Source organism: Orcinus orca, chromosome 3, assembly GCF_937001465.1.
Source record: "Orcinus orca chromosome 3, mOrcOrc1.1, whole genome shotgun sequence".
Taxonomy (NCBI): Eukaryota; Metazoa; Chordata; class Mammalia; order Artiodactyla; family Delphinidae; genus Orcinus; species Orcinus orca.
In genome coordinates this window covers 67,133,396-67,150,475 of record NC_064561.1, presented here as the reverse complement: position 1 = coordinate 67,150,475, position 17,080 = coordinate 67,133,396, and the positions used below count along the sequence as shown (strand labels likewise).

Here is a 17,080-nt window from a genome sequence, read left to right as displayed (position 1 = left end):
GATTCCCTGCGCCACCAGGGAAGTCACTCAGCTTCTTCTTCATATAGATTTTGTTGTGAATGTTTTAAAACTTTATCTACTCTGGCTAACCCAAAGGTGGTCATCACACTACCACAAGAGCTGGCCCACTCATTTTATATCTTTGTGGCTAAAGTGCTGCTGGGCTGAAGGACATTAACAAGGTGGTCAGTGATCAGATATTTCCAAGCCTAATTCATAGATTCCAATCTTACGGACTGGCGCTTGTATATGTAGTCCCTTCATTAATGGGACTGCTATTAAGAAGTTTTCTGTTAAGCCTGGAATTTTTTGTAATTAAAGGATAGTTAAGGGGGACTGTACACAAAAAAGGGCCCATCATGCTCGTAAAAGCATTTTCAAGAAGAAGCAATGCTTTGGGGTGGGAAACTTACCAGCATCTGTTCAAAGAGTACTAGAACTTGCTCATCTGAAACATCCTGCAATGACTGTGCAGTGGGATCATCCCCATATGATGCAGAAGAATTTCTATGAGCAGAATTAGGCTTCTCTTTCTCCTTCTTAATTCTCATGCTGGTAAATCTCTCCAGCTGAGAAAGAATAAAAAAGTATTAGCAGTGATCCATTTTCGTTTACACAACAAAGCACACATCAAATAGCCTCTAACTTCTCATACGTGCATGGCTCCTCTGGTTTGTGGCCAGTTCAAGGCTCTTCTGACATGAAAAAGAGAAACCAATCTTCCTTGTACCTAATTTACTACACGGACTCTGTACTCTCACCTTCATCCAAAGATAAGAGGAATGAAGTATTAAGAACTGGCAACTCTCTAAAAAGAGAAAACTTTGTTCTTTAGCTCCCCTGTCATTTCTAAGCCCTCTAGCAGCACAGAACTGACAGCACCTCATGTGCAGAGTGCTCAGTAAAATGCCTTTTGTTTCCCTCTAGCTATCCAATAATAAATATGGCCAGGCCCTCAGAGGATCTCTCCCTTCAAGAGGTAAGTGTGACCATAGATTTTGATAGATATAAGTCATATACAAGAAACAAGGAAATGCCTTAAAACCAGGAACCATTCCTTTTTCTTTCTTCTGTACGCTCCATAGCACTTGTGTTATGTAAGCAGCAAAAGTTCAGTACATATTCTCCAAAATCCCCTTTGCAAAGAATATAATCTACTTCAGGGGTATATATGTCATCTCTCTGTCAACCAAATGCTTATGAACCGCTCCTCAAACCGCAAGGACAAGTGTTCGATTCAAAAAGAGCTACCGATAAGCTGCAGCTTATCGGCACTACCTGATTGAAAATAACAGTAAATATCTGCAAGCATTCTGGGGCTTCAAATGATAAGAGTGACATCCAGACAGCAAGTCAGCTTGGAGTTTAAAGAACATGCCTAACCTTGGAAGCCAATGAATGTGCCAGGAAAATGCATGCAATGGGTCAAACAGAGCAAAGAGTTAGGAAAAAGCTTTGGGATGATCTGAGAATAGAACCCATATCACATTTATAAGTTATAGAAAGTCAAAGTTATTGCAACTGGTAAATATCATAGTGTAGGAAATGAGCCATGCACATGCTGAACAAAATTTCCTTACCTCATCTGCCATGAGCCGCTTCAGAGTCTACGAACAGGAAAAACGAGGGAGAAGAAAGGGAAGAGAGATCAGTGAAATGCCAGGAAAGCTCCCAAATACCAGATGGGTTGGGGAAAAAAAGAGGAGAAAATAAGTTGAAAGGATCTAGGCTCCTTCCCACATGCTAGATTTCTGCCAGACTATTCCTTGGCACATTCCCTTAGGTAAGGGGTAGGAGTTTTAAGGTCACTAAAATATAACAACCCTTTGGGGAAAAAAAGGTGGAGAACTGAAAAAACTCTAAATGGGATGACTGATAAACCTATGAAATGTGTTCAACTGCATTAGTAAACAAGGAAATGCAAACTAAAACCACAACGAGATATCATTTCACACTCAAGACTGGCAAAAATTTTCATGTGTGTCTGTCTAGTCACAGAGCAGCGGGAGCTCTCACACACTGTGGGTGTGAATGTAAATTGCTATGGCCACTTTGGAAAACAGTATGGCATGATCTAGTAAAGTTAAAATATGCAGATATATTACAACTCAACATATCAGTTCCTATAAATCTACCCTTCAGAAACTTGCACATATATAGCAGGTTGTGTATAACAAGAATGTTCACAGCAACACTGTAATATCTATCAATAAAACAGAGAACAATCCAAATAGCTATCAAGAATAGAATGGATAAACTCGTATAATGGTAGAGTGGAATACAATTACACAAAGAAAGTGAATGAACTTACAGCTACTCACAAACATAAAAGTGAATGTATTATTTCTTATACACTGAGATTAAAAACATGCAAGACTAAATTATATTATTTAGGATGTACAATTATAAAGGGAATGATTACCACAAATGGCAAAAGAGTGGTTACCTGAAGTGGGTGGAAGAGTAATGACTGCAGAAGGGGACAGGGGGCTTCAGGGGTGCTTACAATAATATTCTATTTCTTGATATGGATGATGGTTACATGGATGTTCTGTTTATAATTATTCTGTATGTTTTATATTCTCTTCTGTATATGTGCTACACTTTACCCCCAAAAATCTGAACAAGCAGGTATTCCAGGAAAGCAGGAATTCTTCATTCTAATACTTAGTTTTAAACCATATCTATTTTTGCTAATGTCCTTAGAAGAGTATAGTAAATGCCTCTTGATGAACTTTTCTCAACTAATGAAAAACTATTTCTGACACTGCCACAAAGCTACTTTACCAACCTTTTTACAGACGAGAAAAATCTATGTCCTTATGTTCATGTGCCCCATGTCAGAGTTCGGTTAAATCCAGTGTGAACTGTGAATCTTAACTTTGCCCTCCACGGTCCAGAGGAGGTCAACCTTCTACTGATGGAATGCTAATCACTCACCCGAAACCATAGGATCCTTGCTCAGTGTCAATGGAATCTAATGTTACTTTGTGTGTGCTGTTTACACAAAGTAAAGGCAGAAGGGCAGCAAAGCCAGAAGGATGATGAAGCAGAGACCGCAACACCCAAGGAGACTCACAGTTCCTTTTGTCACCACCCTGTCACCTGACACACAGAGGTGAAACAAGCCACAAAAAGGATGAATGTTTATAGTTAGGTTGCCATTGCGAAGGTTAAACTTATTTGCTCCTAGAGCAAGTGCTTCCAGAACCTTGTCCTCCAAACTCAAAATGTTCCCTCAGAACCAAGCAACAACCCAAACAATTCTGGGATGGATATAATGTAGGTAACAGAACCTGGGTCTAATGAATCAATCTCAGCTGCAGGTTAAGTTAAAGAACAACAAACCAGCAGCTTGTTCTGTCTGCAGACTCTTATTTCTTTTCCCTCCATTCCCACTATTGAACTTCACGCCACTATGATCTCCTGTTTGATTTACTGTAATAGCCTCCTAACTGATCTCCTTGCCTTCAATCCCATCTGCCCAACACAAAATCCATTCTATATACTATACCCAAGAGTAATCGTTCTAAAATGCCAAGCTGTCCATGTTATTTCCCATTTAAAACCCTGCAATAGTTCCCTACTGCCCTCAGGTTAAGATCCAAATTCCTTAGCATGGCATATGCACTTCTGGCTTCTCTCCCTTGACTCATCTCTCAACAAACCCTCCATTTCAAACTCTATGTTCTGGGCATCCTAACTAGTTTGCAGGTCCACAAACAGATCTTGCTGTCTCACAACCCAAGACTTTCTCTAGGCTGCTGCTTCCCTCAGACTAGACTGTGCTTTCAAGGCTAGCTCCAACAGGCCCTACAGGATGATACCTCCTCTAATTGGATGGGTACCTCTCCTTGTGTGTATATAGAAATAGATACTTTCCTGTCTCACAGCACTAGAAGTGGATTACAACTCTCTTTTGATTGCCTCCTCTAGCCATTTCCAGACTAAGTTCCTTCAGGGTAGAGCCTAAGACTTAGTCATTATATCTCCTATGAACAGATACCATAACCTGGGGCTGCTCTCCTAAAATACCAATCCCTGCAAAAGCCCTCAAATCTATTCCACCTCTTCACTGCATTAGTGAAGAAACTGAAGCCCAGATAGGTGGAGTAAATCACTGAGGTCACATGAATAAGGGCAAGCTGGGTATAGAACTCTGGTTTCCAGATTCCAAAGCCCTAAATATTTGCATTCTCCAGATTCTTGTCTTGTTCCCATTTAATGCCCACTAACTGTTGCCTTTACATACAAAAGTAAACATCTCTTTTCTTAAGAAGGAAGAAACCAGTCTCCCTTGCTTTCCTTGGTGCATCATTAGAAACAGATTTATTCCTTAAAAAAATTATCCATGCTTTAGTGCTCAATTTGAGTAAGGACAGTAAAAATGATCCATGCATTTCCTCAACTACTCCAACAGAGGGCAGCATCTACCAGCAAAGTGAATCACAGTACTACAGGCAAAATTCTGTTTCAGAACCCAACAGAACACCCAAACAGCAAGCTCAGTTCCATTACTGAAATGGAACCTGCTGCTACAGTATACTGAGGGTGTATTAATTTACTTATTTAATACTATGTGTGCTTTCCTTACAGATCTTGAACATACAGTTTACAAACAGCTTTTTTTTTTTTTAACTGTACCATTAACTGTTTTGTGGATTCTCTGAGATATGCAACAAGAGGTTCCTAGCTCATGAAAAGTAAGAAGGACTAAAAATAGTGGAGACCTTGAAGATAAATGCTACTGGAGCTATATTTATGCCTTATGCCCCAGAGGTTCAAGCTTTTTAACATAGTCTCTAATGATCCCACCTACTTCTTTCTAAATGCTTCTACACTCACCTTTCTCCTTGTTTGCTATCAATTATTTTCTGCCCCCAAACTATAAACCCTTACTTATCTTCACTAAATACTTCATCGTCCTGTCCCTCCTACTGAGTCTTCCACTAAAACTATACTAAAACCTTTAACTACAAATACAGATACTGAAGGAAGCATAAATACGGAATGAAATTTTTTAGCATATCAAAATCTGCTCATGAATACAGATTAATAGGAACTTCCAGATAAAAGACGGTAGACTGAATCAAATTTCCCCGCTTTTTGAAACCCTTCTAAATCTACAGAAAAGGAATTTTTAGAAAGAAAAAATGATAGAGGAAAGGAGCCTACAAGGTTGGGAAGAACAAGAAAAGCGTAATTGCAATCAACTTTTGAAGCTAGGACTAAGACCCAACAGACCTAAGAAAACTGAGTCCTAAACCTGCCATAGGAAAAGCTAATGACCAATCCAAATTGTACTTCAGGATCCTCAACAGGCTCAGGAATTAGCAGCACCAGGTACCTATAGAAATGGGCAGTTGGAGGGAGGGGGAGACCCAAAAATAAGATTGGTTTGAAAGCTGTTTAAGAAGCAGTTGGACAGGTAGATCCTCCGTTACCCCCCAACACCCCTCCCCCCATGCCATTGGGAGACTACCCTCCCTTACTCCAGCAGAAGTCTGGAAATTTATTCTTAGAAGAAACACATATCTCTGGATCAGGGGATGCTAGGCACAGTTGTGGGCAGAGATCCTATACCAAAAGGAAGAGTAATAATCTATGCATACTATAAGCATAGATTATATGAGACACCCAGCTGAGACACCCAGCTGAGACACCCAGCTGAGGTGCTGAGACACCCAGCACCTTCCCCCTTCTAGTTTCTCAGGACCCCAGCACCCCAAAACCCTTACCCTTGAGGCAGAAGGTTGGAAGAGCCTTCTCTGGGGAATTGAAAAACAACATTAAGCTACTGACATAGTCCAAGCAGATGAACCATGCCATCCAATATGGTAGCTACCAGACACAGGTAACTATTAAGCACTTCTAATGTGCCTAGTGCAACTGAAAAAGGAATTTTTCACTTTATTTAATTTTATCGAAATTTAAAATTAAAAGCTAATATTTTACTGTTATTGTTAAACTTAAGTATCAATGTGCTTGGAACACGCTAGGTATGTGAATCTACCTTTCACCTGTAAATTTTTTCAAATCTAAATACACATCAAGTATCTCCATGAAAATTTAGCATCCAAATTGAGATGTGCTATAAATGTAAAATAAAAACTGGAGTTCAATAACTTCATATAAAAAACAGAAGGTAATAATTGTTATATCTATTACATGTTAAAATTGTTATATCTATTGTTATAGATATATATAATTGTTATATATAATTATATATAATTGTTATATCTATTACATGTTAAAATAATGTTTTAGATATACTGGATTAAAAATTTTATTATTAAAGTTAATTTCACATGTTTCTTTTCACTTTTTTCTATCTTTTTCTGTGGCTACTAGAAAATCTAAAATTACATATGTGATTCACATTATATTTCTATTGGACAGGGCTAGCCTACAATAAACTGCACAGCTAACAAACCCTACCCATGCATCCAGAGTTACCAATGAGTTTTTTAGCCCCGCATTTTTAAACATTAACAGACAACCAAGGACTATCAAACACATGAGGAAAAATCCTAATAAGAGGGGGGGAAAAAGCAACTCATTATACAGAGACTATGCAAGAAAAAGAAAGATTAGGAAAAAAAATTAATATCCACAAGGGAGAACATAATGCCATTTTTTTAAATTGTTTTTTTAAAGTTTTGGCCATGCTGTGCGGCATCCATTATCTTAGCCCTCCGACCAGGGATCAAACCCACGCCCCCTGCAGTGGAAGTGCAGAGTCTTAACCACTGGACTGCCAGGGAAGTCCCTATAATGCCATTTTAAAAAGAAACATTCAGAGGGAAAAGAACCCTGAGAAATTGAACACATGAGAACAGAAACTCAAGAGAAAACTCAATATAAGGGCTGGAAGATAAGAATTTGAGGATATCTCCCAAAATTAGAGCAAAAAGACAGAGATGGAAAAATAAGAGAGTAAAGATAAGAAAATTAGATCAGTTTGGGAGGTCCAATATCCAAATAACAGGAGAACAGAGGAGGAAGCTATCAAAGAAATAATTCAAGAATACTTCCCAGTACTGAATGTAAGTTGGTGCAGCCACTCTGGAAAACAGTATGGAGGTTCCTCAAAAGACTAAAAATAGAGTTGCCATATGATCCAGCAATCTCACTCCTGGGCATATATCCAGAAAAAAACTATAATTTTAAAAGATACATGCAACCCTATGTTCACAGCAGCACTATTCACAATAGCCAAGACATGGAAACAACCTAAATGTCCATCAACAGATGAGTGGATAAAGAAGACGTGGTTTATATATACAATGGAATACTACGCAGCCATAAGAATGAAAGAAATAATGCCATTTGCAGCAACGTGGATGTACTGAGAGATTATCATACTAAGTGAAGTAAGTCAGAAAGAGAAAGACAAATACCATATGATATCACTTATATGTGGCATCTAAAATATGGCACAGGGCTTCCCTGGTGGTGCAGTGGTTAGGAATCCTCCTGCCAATGCAGGGGACACAGGTTTGATCCCTGGTCCGGGAAGATCCCACATGCCACGGAGCAACTAAGCCTGTGCGCCACAACTGAGCCTGCACTCTAGAGCCCACGAGCCACAACTACTGAGCCCAAGCGCCTAGAGACCGTGTTCCGCAACAAGAGAAGCCACCGCAATGAGAAGCCCGCGCACCGCAACGAAGACTAGCTCCCATTCGCCGCAACTAGAGAAAGCCCGCACACAGCAACGAAGACACGACGCAGCCAAAAATAAATAAAATAATAATTTTTTAAATTAAGAAAATAAAAATAAATAAAATATGGCACAAATGAACCTATCTATGAAATAGAAACAAACTCATAGACATAGGGAACAGACTTGTGGTTGCCAAGGAGGGGGGTGGGGGAGTGATGGATTGGGAGGCTGGGGTTAGCAGATGCAAACTATTATATCTAAAATGGATAAACAACAAGGTCTTACCACATAGCACAGGGAACTATATTCAATATCCTGTGATAGGGACTTCCCTGGTGGCGCAGTGGTTAAGAATCCGCCTGCCAATTCAAGGGACACGGGTTCGAGCCCTGGTCCAGGAAGACCCCACTTGCCGTGGAGCAACTAAGCCTATGCACCACAACTACTGAACCTGCACTCCAGACCCCGCAAGCCACAACTACTGAAGCCCATGCACCTAGAGCCCATGCTCTGCAACAAGAGAAGCCACCGCCATGAGAAGCCTGTGCACTGCAAGTAAGAGTAGCCCCCGCTCACCACAACTAGAGAAAGCCTGCGTGCAGCAACGAAGACCCGACACAGCCAAAAAAAAAAAAAAAAAAAAAAAAAATCCTGTGATAAACCATAAAGGAAAAGAATATTAAAAAGATGTATACATATGTATATCTGAATCACTTTGGGGTATAGCAGAAACTAACAACATTGTAAATCAACTATAGGTCAATTTTTAAAAAAATTTTCCAGTACTGAAGGATAAGTTCCCATCACAAAAGACAAAAACAGATCACCACACAAAGGTATATCATGGTGAAATTCCAAAACACTGGGAAAACAAAGAAAATCCTACAGTTTGAAAGAAGGGGGACTTCCCTGGCGGTCCAGTGGTTAAGACTCCGAAATTTCACTGCTGGGGGAGCAGGTTCAATCCCTGATCAGGGAACTAAGATCCCGCATGCCATGCAGTGCGGCTGGGGCAAGCGGGGGCGGGGAAGAAGGGAGGAAAACCGGTCATATACAAAGAAATCAGAGAAGCTTTGAATTTTTTAAACTACATACAAAAAGCTAAACAATGAAAAAAGGCCTTTTTAAAATCTGAAAAAAAAAGAAAGAAACTTCTAACTTAGAATTCTATACCCAACCAAATTACTCATCAAATGTGAGTTCAAAATAGATATTTTCAGACATTGAAGCTTTCAAAAAATTTATCCCCGTGCACTTTAGGAAGCAATTGTAGGATACGCTCCACCAAAATGAGGGAGCAAACCAAGAAAGTTAAAGACCTGAAATACAGGAAACAGGAGATCTAACACATGAAAGAGGTAAAAGAAATCCCTAGGACAAAGATTCCAGGATCTTTGTGGTGATCCCCTACATTCCTCATGGCTTAACCCACGGATACCCTCAGAAGGAGCCCTTGTAAACACACAGAGAATCTAAAGTCAGACTATGACTCCAACACTTGGGAGCCTCCTCCTCAGGGTGGCAATATTGTCATTTAAATATAGTCTAGATTTTTGCTTCTTACTCAATTTTTATAATAATCTTTCAGTTATATGCAAACAATGATAGATAGAAGCACAAAATATTTTTTAAAGGGGCAGAAAAACTTTTATTCTATAGGAATTTTTTATTCAATAGAATGGGACGGGTAAATAAATTTCTGAAGGTCATTAGCTGGTACAGGAAAAGACCTTAACAAAACTGCATTTATTAAAATAAGATTCATTTCCTCTAAAAGATTCTCAGTATTATCAAATCTTACTTAAATTAACACAAATTGCTCAAAGGTACACTGCATCAAAAGTAATAGCATCAGAATAAATATACTTGGCTGGGCACTGCTCTGCATTAAGACCATCAATCAACATAAAAATGAAAAGCTGTCCCTTCGCTCTCCTTCCAGAGTGTAATTCAAAGCGCTGATTCAGTCACCACATCCTAATGTAATATGTGGTAAGATAAATCTTTTGGTTACCATCTGCAGGAAATAAGAAACTTCCTAGAGACTTTACAGTTTGGTTTCTCTAAGAAACCAAAAATTAAAGTCAATCTCCCAAGGTATGCCCTATGAGGCCAAGCTAATTAAAATAAATTCATGACTGAATGAGTCTGAAACATACTCTGATCAATTATTATCATAATAAATGCAAATGAAATCTAAGACTCCTTTTCCACAGCTGGATTTGTTGTGGTGGTGGTGGCTGCATCTATTAGCACTTCAGCTTTTTAAAAGTGGGCCGATCGGACTAAACTTGGCAGTCTTTTTGGACAGAGGTTCCCTCTGTTTGCCTAGTAACAGAACTGGTCTTATTATAAATTCAAGGATATAAGAAAATTCATCCAAGGCACTGATTCACTTCTACCCAGTTCCCTGAATCTTTAACTTTTCCATCTGGTCACAAAAAGGGCATAGGATTCTCAGACAATTAAGGACAGTCTCTTGGAACAGGATACTCATGTAGCCTAACAAAAAGTAATTAGGTAGTGTCCTTAGCAGAAGAGAGGTTAGGAGAGATCTAATAAGAGAATATGATTAACCATTACTCTGATCACAGAGTACTTTACATAGCAAAAAGTGTTTCTAATTCCTACCAATGTGCTTCACAGGAACAGTTAATCATGGACTTTTACCTCATGAACCATGTGGCTAGCATACGGGTAATATAAACCTATTAGAGCAAGCCCATATTTCGGTACTTTCTAAAGATTTTGTTCAGGCTAACTTATAGGGGACAACTATATCTGAACTCTCGGCTAAGGGAGAACACCACAGGTGAATGCCACTTGGCCCCTGCTCTGTGATGATTCTAGGAGGCCCAGGTTTTTCTCATAACACCTATAATCACAATGCAATTCACTGCCTCAATATACTCAATTCCCACCTCTCCCTCTTCTGACATCCACACTTGCTCATGGGCTAATTCAGCGTGAGGGAAATATTTAGTGTGGTAGGTAGAATTCTAGGACGTCCCCCAAGATTCCCAGCCTGAAGTACATACGCTGTATAATCACCAGGACTGTAAATATTATAGGATATCACTCTTGTGATTAGGTTATATTATTTAGCACAACTGACTTTTAAGAAGGGGAAATTATCCATGTGGGTCTGACCCAATCACACAAGCCCTTTAAACCTAGGGTAAGAGGTCAGAAACACAAGGATCCAACATGCCATTTCTGGCTTCAGCATAAAAGAAGCCAAATGGCAGGGATTACAGGCAGCATCTATGAGCTGAGAGCCAGCAAAGAAACAGGGACCTCAGTGCTACAACTGCAAGAGGCTGAATTCTTCCAACCTGAATGCGCTTGGAAGGTTTTCCTCCAGCACCTACAGATGAGAAAAGGCCCAGCTGACACCTTGATTTCAGCCCTGTGATACTCTGAGAACCCAGCCAAACTATCCTTGCTGGACTTCTGACCAACGGAACTGCGAGCTAATAAGTGGGTTTTATTTTAAGCTATTGAGTTTGTCATGTAAAAGTAGGCAACTAATACAGTAAGCAAACTGACAAAATTTATCTAGAACTTTAGCTAAAGGAAAAAGATCATGAGTCCTAATTTTTATTTATGGCATGCTAAACAACTGCAAGTATGATTCTGAGCAAATCGCGTTAATTCTTCATGCTTCAGTTCCCCTATTTATTAAAAAACAAAACAAAACCAGACACACACTTCTTGGGACAACTAAGATCATAAAATGGAGTGAGAGAGCATTCTATAAAAGCAATTGTACTCTTATTACTACAGAAATATACTCTCATAAAATATACACATGTACTAGTTGACACGGTACTCCTACAACATGGCATAAGGAAAAAGTTATTCCTCATCTGTAAATTGTATACTTAGCCATAGCCAATCATTTCACAAAAAGATCTAAAGGACTCAGCCAAGCCAGGCTCTAAATATTTTATATCAGATCCTTCTTCAGACCGTTATTGTAGCTGTTTCTGTGGACCAGACTGTAAGTTGCTTGGGGGCAAGAACCCATGCTTTGTTCATTTGACATGTCCAATATTTAATAAATATTTTAAAAATTATCATCACTCTAGGTTTAAGAACATCATCCTAAGCACAGTATATTCATTTATTCATTACTTTATGCAAACTGAACAAGCTAAAGAAAAGTTTCAAGTTAAGGTTTATGACAGTACAGTATGATTGTTATAGACAGCTCAGACCAAACCTTCAAGAATAATGTCTTTCCCTATGAATAAGGCCAGGAGACCCTGAGTGATGCTTCAGCCCACATGACATATTTGTTAGTTGTCCTTGGGGAAAATATCCAATTATGGCACACATGTCACCTAGGGAGTCTTCCACCACCTGTGAAAAGCAATAAGCCTTCAGTAAAGATATAGGCTACCTATGGGTAAAATGGGAAATAAGTCTCACTGCAGCCAACAACAGTTTCCTTTCAAGTCCCAATATACCTACCCAGGAAGGAACAGGTCAGGTATCTGTCATTCAGAATCAGAAAGAACAAAGAGCAGGGTCTGGCTCTGATTCATTTTTTTATTCTAGCACAGGACTGACATTCAGTTTCTTAGGATAGTGAGGCAACAGAGGGTCATAACATGGATGTGAATTCAGTTACCAACAAGCCCTATTCCAGCTTTGCCACAAGATTTGCTACATTTCCACTAAAGGACAGTAAAGGCAGGGTAAGCTTTTTTTTTGGGGGGGGGGTTGTGCTGGGTCTTCGTTGCTGAGCGTGGGGGCTACTCTTTGTTGCGGTGCACAGGCTTCTCACTGCGGTGGTTTCTCTTGTTGCGGAGCACGGGCTCTAGGCGTGTGGGCTCAGTAGTTGCAGCTCGTAGGCTCTAGAGCACGGGCTCAGTAGTTGTGGTGCACAGGCTAAGTTGCCCTGCGGCATGTGGGATCTTCTCGGACCAGGGATCGAACCTGTGTCCCCTGCATTGGCAGGAGGATTCTTAACCACTGCACCACCAGCGAAGTCCCAAGCTCTTCTTTTTATCCACCACAGTTTCAGCCTTCCTATCTTTAGGACTATGTTGTCTCATAGGGCTTGTGTGAAGAATAAATAATAAAATAGATGTAAAGCACTTTGTTTTGCAAAGTGTTTTGTAAAAGGTAAATAATATATGATGATGGAACCAATGAAACTCCCTTCAATTCCCACTCCTTATAGAGAAGTCAATTAGAACTAGAGAGAAGGAAATAATGGATACCTTCAAATGTAGGAAATTTTCCCTTCCATTTTAAAATAACGGCCCATGGATGGCATGGAATGAGTCAATATCTCATATTCCATTTACAGAGAAACAAACTAGATCCTGACATCACTACTTATTAGTGCCAACAGCCTCAACAGGAGTTGTGTAGAACTGGAGTACCCACTTCAGAAAAGAAAATCAAAGAAAAAACGTATATCAGAGGAAAGGAAGTCTAAAACAAGAGCACCAAATGACTAGAAATTGAAAAATATGAACTCTAAAGCTAATTTACCATTATAAAGTTAAATGCGCTTAAGGGAAAGAAAACTGAAGATTATCTAGCAACCCCCAGAAATGAGATGGCACACTCATGTTCTCCATGACTGCTAAGGAAAAAGTGCTAAAGGAACAAGTAAGACTCTAGCAGCTCGTCCACTTAGTTCCACACTGCCTCAGCAGCCCCACAGCTAAACTCAGTATTGGAGAGTTAAATTTGTGACAACTCATACAAGAGACAACACAGGAAACACAGTAGAGGAGAGCCCAAGATCTTTTTTTTTTTTTTTTTTTTTGTGGTACGTGGGCCTCTCACTGTTGTGGCCTCTCCCGCTGCGGAGCACAGGCTCCGGACACGCAGGCTCAGCGGCCATGGCTCACGGGCCTAGCCGCTCCGCGGCATGTGGGATCCTCCCGGACCAGGGCACGAACCCGTGTCCCCTGCATCAGCAGGCAGACTCTCAACCACTGCGCCACCAGGGAAGCCCCCAAGATCTTTTACTCCTAATTAAAAGACGTCTTTCAATCTACCCCTGCCTTCTAGAATCAGTATCTTTATCCTGATACAACCCAGGGAGTCCAGAAAGATTCCAGGCAGTGGCCCATGTGAGGCACAAGTTAGAAGTGCCATATAGGGGACTTCCCTTGTGGTCCAGTGGTTAAGAATCTGCCTTCCAAAGCAGGGGACGTGGGTTCGATCCCTGGTTGGGGAACTAAGATCCCACATGCCGTGGGGGAACTAAGATCCCACATGCCGTGGGGCAACTAAGCCCATACGCCACAACTACAGAGCCCGTGTGCTGCAACTACAGAGCCCACATGCTCTGGAGCCCATGCGCCACAACTAGAGAGAAGCCCGCCTGCCGCAACGAAAGATCTGCGTGCTGCAACTAAGACCCAACGCAGCCAAAAAAAAAAAAAAAAAAAAAATACATTTTTTAAAGGCCATGTAAAGAATATTATTAGGTAACTGTACTCCATCCCGTTTCAATAATTATAAACTTGAAGCAATTTGCTTATAAATTCAAAGCAACAAACTCAATTTCCCTCACGACTGTCTAAAACTGTTTAGAGTCTGCTTTCCAATAAACCACATTTCCCGACTATAATTAAAATGAGGGGAAAAAACTATCTTAATATTAGAATTCAATCCTCTGAGAGACAGGTCCAGTACGTTCGAACAGTTCTCTAATAGTCCAAGAAGGCAAGTCTCTTGGGGAAAAGGAGAGGGCAACTTTTTGCCTCCAGCTTAGCTCATCCTGAAGCCTGGGACTGGCAGAGACTGCATCCTAGATAGCTGATAGCCTCGAGGAAGAAGGACAGTCCACTCAGGTTTCACTATTCCAGCTCAGCAGAACAGGTGGAAACCAGGCTGGGAACATTGCATTCTTCCTCTATGTCCATGCACACAAACTGCCAGCCCCCTGCACTACAAAGCACTCAAGGGCCGGGAAAACAAGTTGCCACTAGAGAAGGCGCTCAGATTCTAGAAGTCCTAGTTTCCTATCAAGTACCACATGACGTGGCAGACACGCTCCTCTCCTTTGCTGTCAGGAAGGAGGCGCACACACATTCTGTCATCTGGTGAGAGGGCAGAGTAAGCAAAGCTTCCTCCCTTTCAAACATCCAAAGGTTCTAATAAAACTTTCAAATACATATACAGAAAACAATAAATAACGTTAACCTACTTTTCCAAAGTTTTGACATACTACTCAAGCTCCAAATACTGATACTTGTTCTTTACTTTCTTATTAGGCCTCTCTCTTCACTGCCTTAGCTTAGAGAAGCTAAGAAAAAAGGGGTGTTGTTCATTCATTTGGAAACAGTCAATGACTCAGGAATGCTGTTTCCCAATCTCCGTAGCAACTGTCTTCTCCTCCCATGTTGTGATGTGAGTAGCAGGACATCTACTCTTTCTCAAGGGTGAGCACATGAATGACACACCCAACGGCCTGACAGACAGGAAGTTCCTGCAGCTGATATTGCTTCTACATACAGGCACCAAGCATGAGGCCACCTTGTTTTAAATCCCATTCTCAAACCCTTCATTTCTAAATGATGGTTACACTTCTTCTACCCTCACATCATTCCTGAATACAAGAAGTAATCACGACCTACTGATAATAGCTTAACTGATCCAAAAATTATACTACTACTCAAAAAGCCAGACTTGATCTTATGAAACCACAGTAAACATTTACTGGCCTTTTACAAATCTAGAATTAAGATTTTATTTTGAGAAAATTTGGAGAAGGGAAGAGGGAGACAGCATGAGGTGAAATCTCATTACTCCTCTATAACCAGAAATATAAGCAAGAGTTAAAACAAGAAACTTCCAATACTTCTAGCAACGATACTTGTGTGGAACTATGTTCTAATGCAAACACATTACAGAATTTCATGCCAAAGTACTTAGGCTCCAAAGAGACTTCCATGTACCATGTATTTTTCTCTTTGGTTCTAACTACTGAAAAATAACTAAAATTTCTGGAAAACGAGTTAGGATATTGTTTTACTCTATTTTTATACACATCTACATTTTCTTAGAAAAATGTGTATCATTTTTATGATACAAATACATTTCCAGGGAATTACCTGGTGGTCCAGTGGTTAGGCTTCCATGCTTTCACTGAGGGCTGGGGTTCGATCCCTGGTCGGGGAACTAAGATCCCACAAGCCGTGCGGTGCGGCCAAAGCAAAATAAAACAAAATTTCCATTTCAAACAAAAGTACCAATTTTCAAAGATTAGAGAGCTGAAAAATGTTTATGACACATTGTTTTAAAAGCAGAAAATGTGTAGCAACTGTAATTGTAATGTTGTAAAAATATCTGTGCATAGAGATGACTAGAATATTCAAATACTAAGTGAAATAAAAAATAAAAATTGGGGGTTCTTAGATTTTGCTATTTTGAAAATGTATGTATATGTCTTTTCAAAAAGAGTATAAAAAATTATTTTAAAAGAGTATAAAAATTAGCACAGCATCGAAAAGCAAAATATCCAATATTCATATTCAAAATGCCCACCGGCATTTACTCTTTTCCAGTAGTACTTTGCTTAAGGCAACACTCTGGCAGGGCACAGTCACAAAATTTAGGGATGACAATGCAATGTGAGAAAGAATAATGAACAGTTAGTGGAGTCTAAAAGCTAGCTTACCTAATTACATGACCTTGAGCAACTTAATACCTCTAGGCCTCAGTGGCATTCTCATGTTAAGATGAGGAGGCTGAGTCAGATCATTTCTAGGGTCTCTTCAGGGACCCTTAAAGACAGTGCTTAGTTACTAGTGTTCTTTTTGAGGGCAGCCCAATGCCTGCTGCTTGCTTGATAGGACATATCCTACAGAGACTTCTCACCACTTCTTCTTGTGGTTTCAATCACAGGAAACAGACGTCACCCATGGGCCTAGAAGTAAGTAACGAACAAGCCCTGGCGGATGCAAAGAGCTGCCAACTAAGGCCAACTCCCATCTTTTTAAAATACCAGAATCAAGAAATCACTAGAAACCTCTATGCCTGGGGAGCCTGACACACATCTTTCACAAAAACTAACAAAACTAAAAATATCTCTTTAGGCCCCGTGAAAGCATGATGAAATAATTTTAGAAGAGTCCTTAAAACTACTTTGCTTCTACGGCCAAATGAAGGAATCAAAGGAACTCCATAGCTATGGACAGAAATATGTGACTTTGAGAAAAAACTAAGGCAATCCTACTGCCAGCAGCATTTTCTGTGGAGATCCAGACATATCCTGAGGACCTGAAGACTCATCTTGGTCTCCTTTATTTAATGTTCTGTGTAAACCTTTCTGTAGCCATGAAAGACTGTGGTACTGATTCAAATAATATAGGAACTTAGCAATTATTCACTTTAAATGTATGTTATCAATCCCTAGAGCAGTGGGTCAAATACTGCTCT

The 17,080-nt window shown here is 40.0% G+C and overlaps 1 protein-coding gene across 1 annotated transcript in view; it reads right to left on the bottom strand.

Moving 5' to 3' along the window:
* DIAPH1 (diaphanous related formin 1) overlaps positions 1-17,080 on the bottom strand; it is a 97,011-nt gene that overhangs the window by 68,800 nt on the left and 11,131 nt on the right. The window contains exons 2-3 of the mRNA XM_049708691.1: positions 1,581-1,607; positions 414-569 (exon numbers count right to left, since the gene is read on the bottom strand). Coding sequence (XP_049564648.1) covers positions 414-569; positions 1,581-1,607 — 183 coding nt within the window. The remainder of the gene's footprint in view (positions 1-413; positions 570-1,580; positions 1,608-17,080) is intronic.